The sequence below is a fragment of the Gymnogyps californianus genome, chromosome 4 (genome assembly GCF_018139145.2).
Source record: "Gymnogyps californianus isolate 813 chromosome 4, ASM1813914v2, whole genome shotgun sequence".
In the NCBI taxonomy this organism is placed as follows: domain Eukaryota; kingdom Metazoa; phylum Chordata; class Aves; order Accipitriformes; family Cathartidae; genus Gymnogyps; species Gymnogyps californianus.
The window spans coordinates 48,701,117-48,714,522 of NC_059474.1; the positions used below are offsets into that span (position 1 = coordinate 48,701,117).

The window sequence follows — 13,406 nt, forward strand, 5'->3', positions numbered from 1 at the left end:
GGTGCAGTTCCAGTTTGGAAACTTTTGTAGAAGTTTGGCAAATGCCTCTGTGGTTTCCTAACAACGTTGTTTCAAATTCCATAAATAGGTCTACAGCAAATTTCCATTTGCCTCTCCTTGCACAGTTTTTCAGTGTTTTGTCATCTTCCTTGTATTCTTCTCGTTTTTCTTTGTTTTTGCTTTCCTCCAATATTTTCTCTAAGGACTCTATAGCTTTCCTTTTTTCCGTAGGAAACGATTTAATCAGAGCATCAGCAAGACATGAGGAATAACGGAGAAATACGATATCCAATTCTTGCTCTGTCTCCAGATGTCTGACTGCTGCAATTTAAATCATGCTTTCTCCAACACCACTTACTTTTCTTTAGTCACCTATCTGATCTTCATCTGTTTGGGACAGATTCTTCAAATCTGTCCTCTGAAATAGCTAGAATTTCTTGCAGTGTTCCTGTACTGACAACTTTGTCACTCTGAGGTTTATCTTTTTCAGGTCCTTTTTAGCATTGTGAAAATTATGGCTGTTGCTGATATTCACAGCTCTGTATGCCCTTGTACCTTGGGCGCATGACCCAAACCTGTCATGGAAGGAGATGATTCTGCTGAGCAGCCTTAGCAAACACTTTAGTTCTTGTTATGCTCTTGCAAGCTGTAGTCACGGAGTGTCTGCGCCTGTCTCCCAGGCAAGGAGTTTTCACTGTTCCTTCTACTCTTTCATTACCACACTCTACTTTAGTATTAACATTATTAGTTGTTATTAAGAAGACAACTGGTGTTAGCATTCTGTTGACCTTCCTTGAAAACTAGTTGCCAGGCAACATTATCATGCTTAAAGGTAAATCCATTGGGAAGGCAGGGAAGTTCAATTAATCCAACAGTGCTCTACTAGACAACAGGAATATGAAGAATAAAGCAATTTCCACAATAAGTCATCTACATAATTTACTAAATTTAATAGCATAATCAACTACATAGCAGGATCAGAGGACCCTACAAAATTTTCAACTAAAAAACTTAATACAAATTACCAATAACCATATACCATGAGAGCTAGAGGTCTACCAAAATACTACACTGTAAATTTTACTCTGAAAAACTGGCAAAGACTTCCAGGCAGCAAGCGATTTCAGAATTGGCAGATCTCTCCACAAGAACTAGACTAACGGAATATGTATTCCAGAAGCTAATACCTCAGCTCTCAAAAGAAGTTTCATGAAAATCAATCATTTGAACAAATAAGGAGAGAAACTGAAAAGCATACAAAAGCAGAAGCAAATGACAAAAAGGGTGGAAGAATTTCATTTCACTTTCTGCAGTAATTCTGGCAGAGGGTGTATGCAATACAAGCAACAGATCTTAATTTGGAACGTTACGGAATGGCACGCTCTGTCCTTTGAGGAAATTTTTACAGTGAGATACTCTAGCTAAAACTAGGATTACAAAATAATATACAAAGGTCAGCATTTTCTATATTTTAAGGCCTGTTTGAAGCATCTGAGCATCCAAAATATTTCTGCACAAAAAATACACTACCACAATAAAAAAAAGAAAAACCACTGTAACCTTCATAATAGTGTTAAGCAGCAACAATACATTAACCAAAATGTTGGCATGCATTTACCCAGCATAATTAAACAATTTAAGTTTAATTAACTGAGATCTAAAGGAAAAAAATATTATCTAATTGTACAATTCAATCAAAAGTTTTAAGAGCTGCTTTTAAAAAGCACAGAAAACAAATAAACCCTTCAAAGAATACTAAGTCTGTGACAGAAACCAGTAAAACAAGGAAAATTCACTGTTCTAGCCGAACTCCTATGCTTATGCACAATGGGGTGCCTACTTAACTACTTCCTTTAAAGTGCTGTCTGTACATATTCAAAGAAGTCAGGTTTCCCTGTGAATTTCCTGTTAAAATGCTTGGAAATAATAATGGTACAAAAATTACTTAATGCATTTAAATCAAGGAAAAGATAGGATTCCTCCCATCAGCGGAAAGCAGGAACTGAGTCCACAGGCTTAAAGAGGTGTTTGCATGAGATATACTGCAGAGAAGTATTTTTTTTTCCCCCAAAATAAAGATACGTACAAAAAAGCAATCTAGAAGCATCAGTATCCACATTTCTTGTTCTTCAGTTCTTACTAAAAATATCCCGTAAGAAGATACCAGCTGTCATATTTTTATTTCCAACCATATTTCAGAAGATAGAACTGGCAAATTCTCACAGGGTAATTTTACTATCCTTCTTAAATGACTGACCTAATACCATTGAATGAAAACTTTCTTATTCCATATCTTAAGATTATCAGATCTGTGAAGAATGTACTCTACATAGCGGGGGAAGCAATCACATAGGTTTGGGGTTTTGGGGTATGGAGGTGGTTTGAAAGACCATCTTTTGTTACTATGTTACCTGAAAATCTGGAAGTTTATGAGTTTTCAGTGTTCTCTGTCAAAATAATCCCTCCTTTTCTCTCTTTAGTACACCAATTTAATAGCTTTAATGAAAAAGAATGAAAGGCAACTGGCTGACAATCTCTGTTCTGTAGTGAGGCAGAGCCATGGTTGGTATGTTTTTAGTAGCAAAACTAATACATATTTTTTAACCACTCACAATTTAAATACAGGAAATGAAGGAAAATGAAAGAGTAAGATAGCTCTTTTTATGACAGTTAAAACTAAAAAAATAAACAAGTAATTTAAAAAGAAACTATACAATCTGAAGCACATGAGCATAATCCTTATAATCCTAAATATTTCCACAAAAGGATTTATTCTTTTTCCCCAGTAGTTTTTCAATTCACTCACAGAGCTCCATTATCACATCATTAAAGGAAGCCAAACTCAGGAACAGATAATCTAATTAATAAAAATAAATTGGCTTCATCGAGACACAGCAAATCTCAACTTTTATTTATGAACATAAACAGCATTAAGGAACAACAACGAATCAATTTCTAGAAGTATCATTAGGAGGCATGACATTTTTTATTTCTTCCCTTCTCTGCTCTGTTTCAGAGGAAATTCAATTAAATTTCTTGGTATCACAATTTATTAAATACGTAGATTTGTTAGCACTTATGAAACAGTGGGTGAGATCTGCACTGAGCCGCTTATGAAGACAAAGAACGGCACTTACAACTCAAAGATCAGGGGTTAAAATAACTCCAAGCGCTCTCTGAGCTTTGAGCTGCACCTTTCTGACTCAAGCTTTTTGAACAAGCAAAAAGACACTTAACAGTTTATCCGTTACCCATGGAAATACATGATGATTTTGGCAGAATCTCCGTATTTGCAGAATAATTGACTCTGTATCAAAACAGGTTTTAGAAGACTGAATGGTCTGTTGCAATATTAAGCTTTTGTTTGTTTTTAAAGAGAGAAAAAGATTTAAAATCTGTTGACTGTCTTATTGGACATCCTTAGGAGAATGAGCCCTATTACCTCATGCTGCAAGAACAGTATATGTCTCATTTGCCAGTCCCCAGGAAGGACCCTGAGCATCAGCCGAAGATACCATGAAAACAAAAATGTTATGTATGCTGTCTGCTGGCAGAGGATATTCTTTTGTAGATGAATACCAGGTAAAAATGTCCTGTTTAGGATGTATTCTCTTTCATATTTTAAAGAGGGAAATTAGCTGTGGTTTCTTCTTTAAAGTCTGGCTTGGTATATGGGGCAAAAAAGTGGGTGAGAGTAGGGTACTCAAAGGAATACTTTCTCTAAAGGGAGTGAATTTCACAAAGATTAAAACGTTTTGCAGAGATAGGGATAGGATGAGGCATGTTTCTGATGGACAATCAGGTAAGTTTGGGCTCCAGTCTATACTGGCCGTGTGAATGTCTTTCAGGTGGTGTTTTAGGGATTTCAAACTCCCAGTTCTGCAGTGGCTCTGAGGCTTGGGAAGCTTCAGTTACTAAGGCTCCTGCAGTCTCCAAATGGTTCAAAAACAATGGAAAGATACACTTCTCAAAGGACATTAGAAGTTATTTCTATTTTGTAGAGACATTCTGTACTGGAACAAAACAAAGAAATAGCCCCAACACTAATATGCTAATTCTGGGAATTTAAATGCCTTCACTAAACAGATGCACTGCCTTTGCCCAGCTTCAGGAGAGGCCCAAGTTCATGTTCTTTTTCAATGACTATTGCTCAAGTTGTTATTTAAAAAGGCAAAGAAAAATACATAAAAAATACTGAAGACAATACACACAGGTTTGCAATATTTATGTTAACATACTTTAAGATAACTTCTGATGCCATCATGTATCTACCGTACAACTGTGGACTGAGCAGCAAGCGACTCACCTTGTTACTAGTTCTTCTTCGGGTTTTTCTTGCTCTAAAATGTGTTGGAAGTAATTCTCCAAGGCTTGAGCAGTTAAAGTTTTCTTTAGGTATGGATAGTAGAGGGGATGCCGTGCTATCACACCTGTTAGGTATAACTGGTGTTAGTTGGAATAGGAGCTGTTAAAATCAATTTGTATTTATCCTTTCAAAACTGATTTAAGATCCTCCTCTTAATTGAAACTGTACATATGGATCCTCTTTAATGAGTTCCTGAATAAAAAACAACAGTATGACAGCTTTCCCTCTGTCAGTAGAGAGGTAGTGTGGAGCATGACATGAAAGAATGCTCCCAGACTAAGTGATTATTGGACTTTTTCTGGCTGCAAACAGTCCCTGCCACTGAAAGACATCTAAAGAACAACATCATCACAACAAACAACCCACAGGCAGTTCTCTTCCCCTAAATGGTTTGCAAGACTTGGATAAGTAATTGCAATTAACCATAACAAGGCACGATCAGTGACTGAAGGTTTGGTCCTTGCCCCACTCCTTGCATGAGATCCTGATGTAAGTGTGAGAAATCACAATTCCATTTTTATTGCTGTAAATATGCTTTCATAAGCTTTAGGTAACTTTATGCTGAAGCTGAGGTTCCACAGCAGGATTAGGAAAGCAGATTTGTGTCACAGGGATCTTTTTTGTGTGGACTTCAAAGCTAAATTAATCTTAGAGGTCAAGTTTGTTGTTGTTATTGTTCCTTAATAAAGCAGTAGTGTCTTTATATCTGAGGAAGTCTACTAGCTATGCATCATTCATGATTTGGCAATGCTACATTGAAAAAGTAGTCAACCATGGGGAAAGAAAAAAAAGAAAAAAGAAAAAAGAAAAAAAATCAACATTCCTTCATTCTTCAACCCAAAAAACAGTTTCACAAACAAGGACAAGAAAACTATATACCTAAATATAAATGAACAAAATTCATCAGTTTTAGCATGACAGCTAATAGCAAATCAAATCCCAAACGCACCTTTAATTCATACTGAGCTTTGAACACCACACGCTCTCATCTTCCAACAAGTAAGAGAGCCAATTGTTGCATGCAGAAGTAAGGAATAGAAGGAATTATTAAACAATGCAAGAAGCAGCACAATCAATGTAAAGAGACTGCACACTGAATTACACCATTTGGATTAACAATATAATAAAAACATTCTCTTACACGCAAGAACAACTTTGGTATTTCCTAACACTGTAAATGTTTTAGCCATATACATGTTACAAAATTAATGTATGGCAATATTATACATGATCAGACAACCAAGAGATTATATTACATAGCACATACACATGAAGGAGTAGCAACTAATGTGTAAAGGAAACCTTAAAAAGGCACTTCTTAACTTTGGGGAGCTCGACTTTGCAATCCTAAACAAAGATCTTTCTTCGTAGTATGACATGCGAGTATTTTTTCTTAGTACCTCAGATTTCAACAGCTGCTAAACAGAAAGCTACAGATATTTCATTAGGAAAATCCTTGGTTTATATGGATTATTTTTTGTTTCAGCACAGAGACAATTAAAAAAAAATAAAAAGTGATGTGAGAGATTTCAAAAAAATTAAGAAGAGCACTTGATACGTAACTTTTATGTGAAAATCTTACATCACTTCAGAAAGCAAGAAAAAGAAAAATACCTATGTTTGCAGAGTTGCCTTTGTCTCCACTTCTAGTATAGGCAAGATCTTCTAAGCAATAAGTGTGTGGGCCACTTGGCAGATCTATACAATATAAAAATGAATACATTTTAATGATAGCTACAAATAATAGTACATTTTGAAGAAGTAACTGTCATTTCAAATGTATACTTTCTGCATTGTTTGTAGTACTCTTGAGAACATTTCCAAAGCTTTCTTCCCACAGGAACACCTAGAGAACAAGAGGTGAGGCTGGGGGCCAAAATTATGAAATTGATCCCTCCTGCTCCGTCTCCCAAATCCCTTTTACCTTTCTACAGCCAAATGCTGTGCCAGGCATCCCCTCTTCCACCACCCTTGAATATGAAAATTCATCTTGGTCTTAGCAATGTATCTCTGAAGGAGGCATAGCAGCTACTTGTAATTTCTTGACTAGCTGACAACTTTTGTCCCTTTAACACACAGGTATCTCTGCTTCCAGTGCAGGTGGAAAATACACGTAGTTGCTACTGTCCTGATAACTCTGTAATGTCTGTTTATTCTGATAATGTCTGTAGAAAACAGTCAGAATTTAAAATTCCTTTTCAAGACAACACGTCTCTCACTTTCATACGCAGTGTTATAACAGTTACTTATTCAGCTGCATAGAAGAAACCCAAGACCTCTTTTTCAAATTACTGATTTTGTAAATATCTTAGTATTATGTAAGAAAAGGTCATAAATGGTCATAAACGCATGCTCTATAGGAAGCCAATCTTAATTTTTTTAACTTGTCCGTGTCTGAGTATTGAACTTTCCAGCCTTTAGGAACATAAAGATTGTTGCACTTCATTGAACAGAGTTCATATTAAGTATTATTTGTATCCATTTACATATCAAAAAAGCAAACCTACTCCTACCCAAATCCAGAAATTCAATCTTGTGGGATCCACACAGTTTATACGTGAGGTTTGATGGTTACGTTACACAGCACAGACCTCCTGCAATCATTGATTACTAAGAGTAGTAGGCTGTCACCATCTAGTTTCTGTTCCCCAAAGCCAGAGATGAAGTGCTCACTTTGCCACCGAGTTTCAGTTATTCGCTGATAGCAGCATAATACTGAAACTTGAAGTGTAGGTTATATCCCAGTTTTTAGGCAGTGAGAATCTAGTAATTTCCAGCCAGTTTTGCTTCTGATCCAACTTCCCTACGGCCATATCAGCTCTCCCGGCATCCCTGGCTTTTCAGCCCCAGCATCTCTAACAGACTCATCTATGCTCCTGACTCACAGTAGACTTCTCACCCCTCGGTTGCCCTCTCCTCTGTCCCCCTCCTGTCGTTTTCTCATCCTTCTGCACACAAGTGGCAGCTCTTCCCCCTCTCTCTGCTCCTTGGACACCAGTAGGGGGAACATTCAGAGCAGGGAAGCAACAGCCTTCCTGCTCTGCTTTCTGTCACGACTTCGGGTGCAACAGCTGCTGGTGGCAGCCACAGGAAGCAACTGACAAACGTCCAAAACATTTTTTTTCTTTTTTTTTTTGCTTTTGGTAAAACATCAAACAATTCAGCCCTGGGCACACGCTTGTCACAGAAAATTTCAGTCTAGTGTGTTAAAAAGTGTCAAATTTAAAGGAATTGAAGAGAGGGTCTTGTAAATCAATTATGTTGGACAAACTTCACGTTGCAAGACACAATGCAATTTGAAAATGCATCAGTCTATCTTTTCTGTATTGTTATTGCTTCTGCTGAGGATACCAAACTATTGTGCTGTTTTTGTGGTTTTGTTTTTAAGTTCAGGGAGTAAAAGACGCAATACTAAAGATGTTACGCTCTAAATGCTGGCCAAAGGCAGACTGTATTAAGAAGTGTAACTATACCGGTTTAACTTCACCCTCAAGATGAATGTTTAAATGAATGTTTAAATTATACTTAAAAACAAAATTAACACTGTGGTAAGTTCAAGTATGATTTAAATTAAAGTGCACCTACTATTAAGGCATGGGTAGATAATGCACTCCATGAACTGCATCAGGTGATTAGGTAAACCCCGCCTTAGCCAAATCATCATGACCTTCAACTCCTTCTTGCCCACAGAGAATTGCTGACTCCTCAGACATGAACCAGGCTGACCTAAAGAGCTTTACCAAAGCTGGGTAAGAAACTACGTCCAAATCCTACCAGCTGCAGTTTTCACTGTCTGTATCAGAAAAGGAGGCTGCAAGTCTATGGCAGTGGCAGCTGGACAGATCCCAAAAGTTCATTTGGGTATGGGGTAGGAGATATTGTGGATGACAAAAATGCCTCACTACAACATGACACATAATTCGTATAGTGTATCTTAGTTCATGGTACTTATTTGGTTGAAACAGATCAGGCAACACCTACAAGAGTACCTTTGCTGGCACATCTGAGTGACAATAACAGGGAAAACAATAACAAAGAACTGGGGGCTCATCGCAGAAACCTCTTCTACTGGCACAGCTGGATCAGAAAGAGAACATCTACCCACATCCCAAACAACAACGTATCAGCATTAAACTACTGTATTGGGTCTGGCTGAGATGGAGTTAATTTTCCCCATAGCAGCCCTCACAGTGCTGTGCTCTGTATTGGTAGCTAGAAAGGTGTTGATAACACACCAGTGTTTTGGCTACTGCTGAGCAGTGCTCGCACAGCCTCAAGGCTGTCTCTCCAACATTGTCCCCCCTCACCAGTAGGCTGGGGGTGGGCAAGATCTTGGGAAGGGACATAGCCAGGACAGCTGACCCAAACTGACCAAAGGGATATTCCATACCATATGACATCTACTCAGCAATAAAAGCTAGGAGAAGGAGGAGGAAGGGGGGGCATTCGTTATTTATGTTTGTCTTCCGGAGCAACCGCTATGCGTACTGAAGCCCTGCTTCCCGGGAAGTGGCCGGACATCGCCTGCTGATAGGAAGCAGAGAATAAAATCTTTTGGTTTGCTTTGCTTTTGCATGCAACCTTTGCTTTTGCTTTATTAAACTGTCCTTATCTTGACCCACGAGCCTTTCGTTATATTTTCTCTCCCCTGACCAGCTGAGGAGGGCAGTGATAGATCGGCTTTGGTGGGCACCTAGCGTCCAGCCAGGGCCAACCCACCACAGTCCTTTTTGGTGCGCAACGCGGGGCTTGACAACAGCAGTTTTGTATTAAGCGTGCTATAGCTATAGTAGTTATTCAGTGGCAAGCTCCTGTGAGGGTCACAGAGTTTGTTGGCTGCACTGCTTATCTCTCTATTTTGCTGAGCTTTGGAACATGTTTATAGAAATAATAGCTATGTGCTTTGCCCTGGCATTGATGGCCTCTCGGAAGATCCCTTTGTTGTGGGATTGCTGCAAGCTGAAGAACAGCAGGTGCCAACTGCTGCCAGGACAGTGCACTGGCAGCAGTATTGCACAAACCAAGACTCCTTGGCTCCCACCCATGAGCTGATTCATCAACGAGAGCGCCAAGGAGTGATCAGCAAGACTCACTCACCTTTTAATAGTCCCATATGGCCAGTGCAAAAGTCTGATGGAGGGTGGAGGTTAACAGTACACTATCATGGCCTGAACGAAGTGACACCACCACTGAGTGCTGCTGTACCAGACATATTAGAGCTCCAATATGAACTGCAGTCAAAGGCAGCCAAGTGGTATGCTACAATTGACATGGCCAATGCGTTTTTCTCAATTCCTTTAGCAGCAGAGTGCAGGCCACAGTTTGCTTTCATGTGAAGAGGTGTCCAATACACCTGGAATCAGCCACCCCAGGGGTGGAAGCACAGCCCTACCATTTGTCATGGACTAATCCAAACTGCACTGGAACAGGGTGATGCCCCTGAACATCTACAATACATCGACAACATCATCGTGTGGAGCAACAAGGCAGAAGTGTTTGAGAAGGGAAAGAGAGTAATTCAGGTTCTTCTGAAAGCTGGTTTTGCCATAAAGAAGAGCAAGGTCAAGGGACCTGCACAGGAGATTCAGTTCTTGGGAAGAAAATGGCAGGATGGATGCCATCATGTGCCTATGGATGCGGTCAACAAGATAGCAACCACGTCTCCACCAGCTAACAAGAAGGAAACACAAGCTTTCCTAGGCCTTGTGGGGTTCTGGAGAATGCATATTCCAGGTTATAGTCAGCTTGTGAGCCCTCTCTATCGAGTAACCCAAAAGAAGAACTATTTTGAGTGGGGCCTTGAGCAACAAGCAGCCTTTGAGCATATCAAATAGGAAACAGCTCGTGCAGTAGCTCTTGGGCCTGTCTTGACAGTACCAGCTGTGCAAAATGTACTCTACACTGCAGCTGGGGAGCATGGTCTCACCTGGAGCCTCTGGCAGAAAACATCAGGAGAAACCCGAGGTCAACCATTAGGGTTTTGGAGCCGGGGGTATCGAGGATCAGAAGCCCACTACACCCTGACTGAAAAAGAGATACTAGCAGCATATGAGGGGGTTCAAGCCGCTTCAGAAGTTGTTGGTACAGAAGCATATCTCCTCTTCGCACCACGATTGCCCGTGCTACACTGGATGTTCAAAGCAAACATCCCCTCTACACATCACGCAACCAGCACTACATGGAGTAAGTGGGTAGCACTGATCACGCAAGGAGCTCGACTGGAGAAACCCAACTGCCCAGGAAGAGATCATGGACTGGCCAGAAGGCAGAGATTTTGGAGCACTGCCTGAGGAGGTGGCTCATGCCCAAGAGGCACCACCATATAATGAGTTATCAGAAGATGAAAGGCGTTATGCTTTGTTTACTGATGGATCCTGTCGTGTGGTAGGAAACCATCAGAAGTGGAAAGCTGCTGTGTGGAGTCCCACACAACAAGTCATTGAGGCCACTGAAGGAGAAGGTGAGTCAAGTCAGTTTGCAAAAGTGAAAGCCATCCAACTAGCCCTAGAGATTGCTGAACGAGAAAAGTGGCCAGTACTCTATCTCTATACTGACTCCTGGATGGTGGCTAATGCCCTATGGGGGTGGCTACAGCAGTGGAAGAAGACCAATTGGCAGCGCAGGGGTAAACCCATCTGGGCTGCTGCATTATGGCAGGACATTGCTGCCCAGGTAGAAAACATGGCTCTAAAGGTACAGCATGTAGATGCTCACATGCCCAAAAGCTGCGCCACTGAAGAACATCGAAACAATGAACAGGTAGACAAGGCTGCCAAAATCGAAGTAGCTCAGGTGGACCTGGACTGGGAGCGTAAGGGTGAGCTATTTGTAGCTCGATGGGCCCATGAAACATCGGGACATCTAGGGAGAGATGCAACATACAGATGGGCTCATGATCAAGGGGTAGACCTGACCATGGAGGCCATCATGCAGGTCACTCATGAATGTGAAACATGTGCTGCAATCAAGCAAGCCACACGAGTAAAATCTCCCTGGAATAGAGAGTGGTGGCTGGGTTTTCGAAATGGCAAGGCCTGGCAAATTGACTATATTGGACCACTGCCACGAACACGCCAAGGCAAGTGCTACGCACTCACCATGGTGGAAGCAACTACTGGTCGGCTAGAAACATACACTGTAAACCATGCCACTGCCCAAAACACCATCTTAGGCCTTGAAAGGCAAATTTCGTGGCGACATGGTGCCCCAGAAAGAACTGAATCAGATAATGGGACTCATTTCCGGAATAACCTCATAAACTCCTTGGCAAAGAAACATGGCATTGAGTGGGTGTATCACATCCCCTATCACCCACAAGCCTCTGGAAAGATTGAGAGATATAATGGACTGTTAAAGACTATGTTGAGAGCGCCTGCTGATGGAAAGCAGAGAATAAAATCTTTTGGTTTTCTTTGCTTTTGCATGCGACCTTTGCTTTTGCTTTATTAAACTGTCCTTTTCTCAACCCATGAGTCTTTCGTTATATTTTCTCTCCCCTGTCCCGCTGAGGAGGGGAGTGATAGAGCGGCTTTGGTGGGCACCTGGCATCCAGCCAGGGTCAACCCACCACAACTACTTTAATTAAGACCTAAAGTTTTATAACATACATCGGGTTGCTGTCAAAGATGAGCCAAAAGAGCAATTCTAGTTTAGTCTGGCACAACTGTTCTTCATTGGTAGTAAGTCATGTGTCGTGGTTTAACCCCAGCCAGCAACTAAGCACCATGCAGCCACTTCCCCCCCGCCCCTCCCAGTGGGATGGGGAGGAAGATTGGGAAAAAAAGGTAAAACTTGTGGGTTGAGATAAGAGCAGTTTAATAACTAAAGTAAAATAAAATTTAATACTAACAATAATTTAAAAAATTATAATAACAATAATAGTAATTAAAAGGAATATAACCACTAAAAGAGAGAAATAAAACCCGAGAAACTACAAGTGATGCACAAGACAGTTGCTCACCACCTGCTGACTGATGCCCGAGCACCGATCCACCCCTCCCAGCCAACTCCCCCCAGTTTATATAATGAGCATGACGTTCTGTGGTATGGAATATCCCTTTGGCTAGTTCGGGTCAGCTGTCCTAGCTATGCTCCCTCTCAGCTTCTTGCACACCTGCTTGCTGGTGGAGCATGGGAAACTGAAAAATCCTTAACTTAGGATAATCACTACTTAACAACAACTAAAACATCAGCATGTTATCAACATTATTCTCACACTAAATCCAAAACACAGCACTGTACCAGCTACTAAGAAAATTAACTCTATCCCAGCTGAAACCAGGACACATGGTAGCATGAAATTTGAAACGGTGAAAGCATACAATGAAAGAATTGACACAGGAAGTTTTTTTTGAGCTTGATGCTCACAGTCTTTTCCATGTTCACTTCCATGAAAAATGCAAGCAGAAATGTGCCATTGAATTTGGCAGAAAATATTAAAGGGTGTATTTATTTAACTGGGGAATATTATTTTTGATTAAACATCTCCATTGAGAGAGGATCTGAAAATGTCCAGCTAAAGCTCATTGTTCATTTTGGACAAGACTACCACACTTCATACACCACAGAAATCACATTATTTTTAATAATTTAATTCAACACACAATTCAAGAAAAAAATGTGGTGCTTCTTCAAAGGCTGAAGTATGACAATGTTTAAATTGTATAAGCTGTAGAAGTCTTTTCTCCATCACACATTTTACACAGTCTTTGACAGTCTCCCTTTATACAAAACCAGCTCAAGACAGCGTTCTGGTGTTCTCATTTACTATTACCCTAATTGATTTATCTTTCATGATCTGTTTATCAGGAAATTGTTTTCATTTAATAAACATCTTAAATCTACAGAAGAATTCCCTTCAAAGCTAGGGCAAATGGTAAATTCGAATTCCACCCTCCCAGAACTACATCTAGCAGCATTTTTGAAATCCATTTTCACATATTTCTCTTATCTATTCAAAGACAACTAACAGTCCCTCACACTTGAGATAACCATGAAACTAAGAAAAATACTTCCCTCCTTACTAAATGCTGACAGAAAA

General features: G+C 40.2%; 1 protein-coding gene across 1 annotated transcript in view; it reads right to left on the minus strand.

Annotated features, from left to right (window-relative positions):
- LOC127015575 (uncharacterized) overlaps positions 1-13,406 on the minus strand; it is a 70,902-nt gene that overhangs the window by 3,860 nt on the left and 53,636 nt on the right. Inside the window, exons 17-18 of the mRNA XM_050895587.1 lie at positions 5,981-6,064; positions 4,307-4,430 (exon numbers count right to left, since the gene is read on the minus strand). Coding sequence (XP_050751544.1) covers positions 4,307-4,430; positions 5,981-6,064 — 208 coding nt within the window. The remainder of the gene's footprint in view (positions 1-4,306; positions 4,431-5,980; positions 6,065-13,406) is intronic.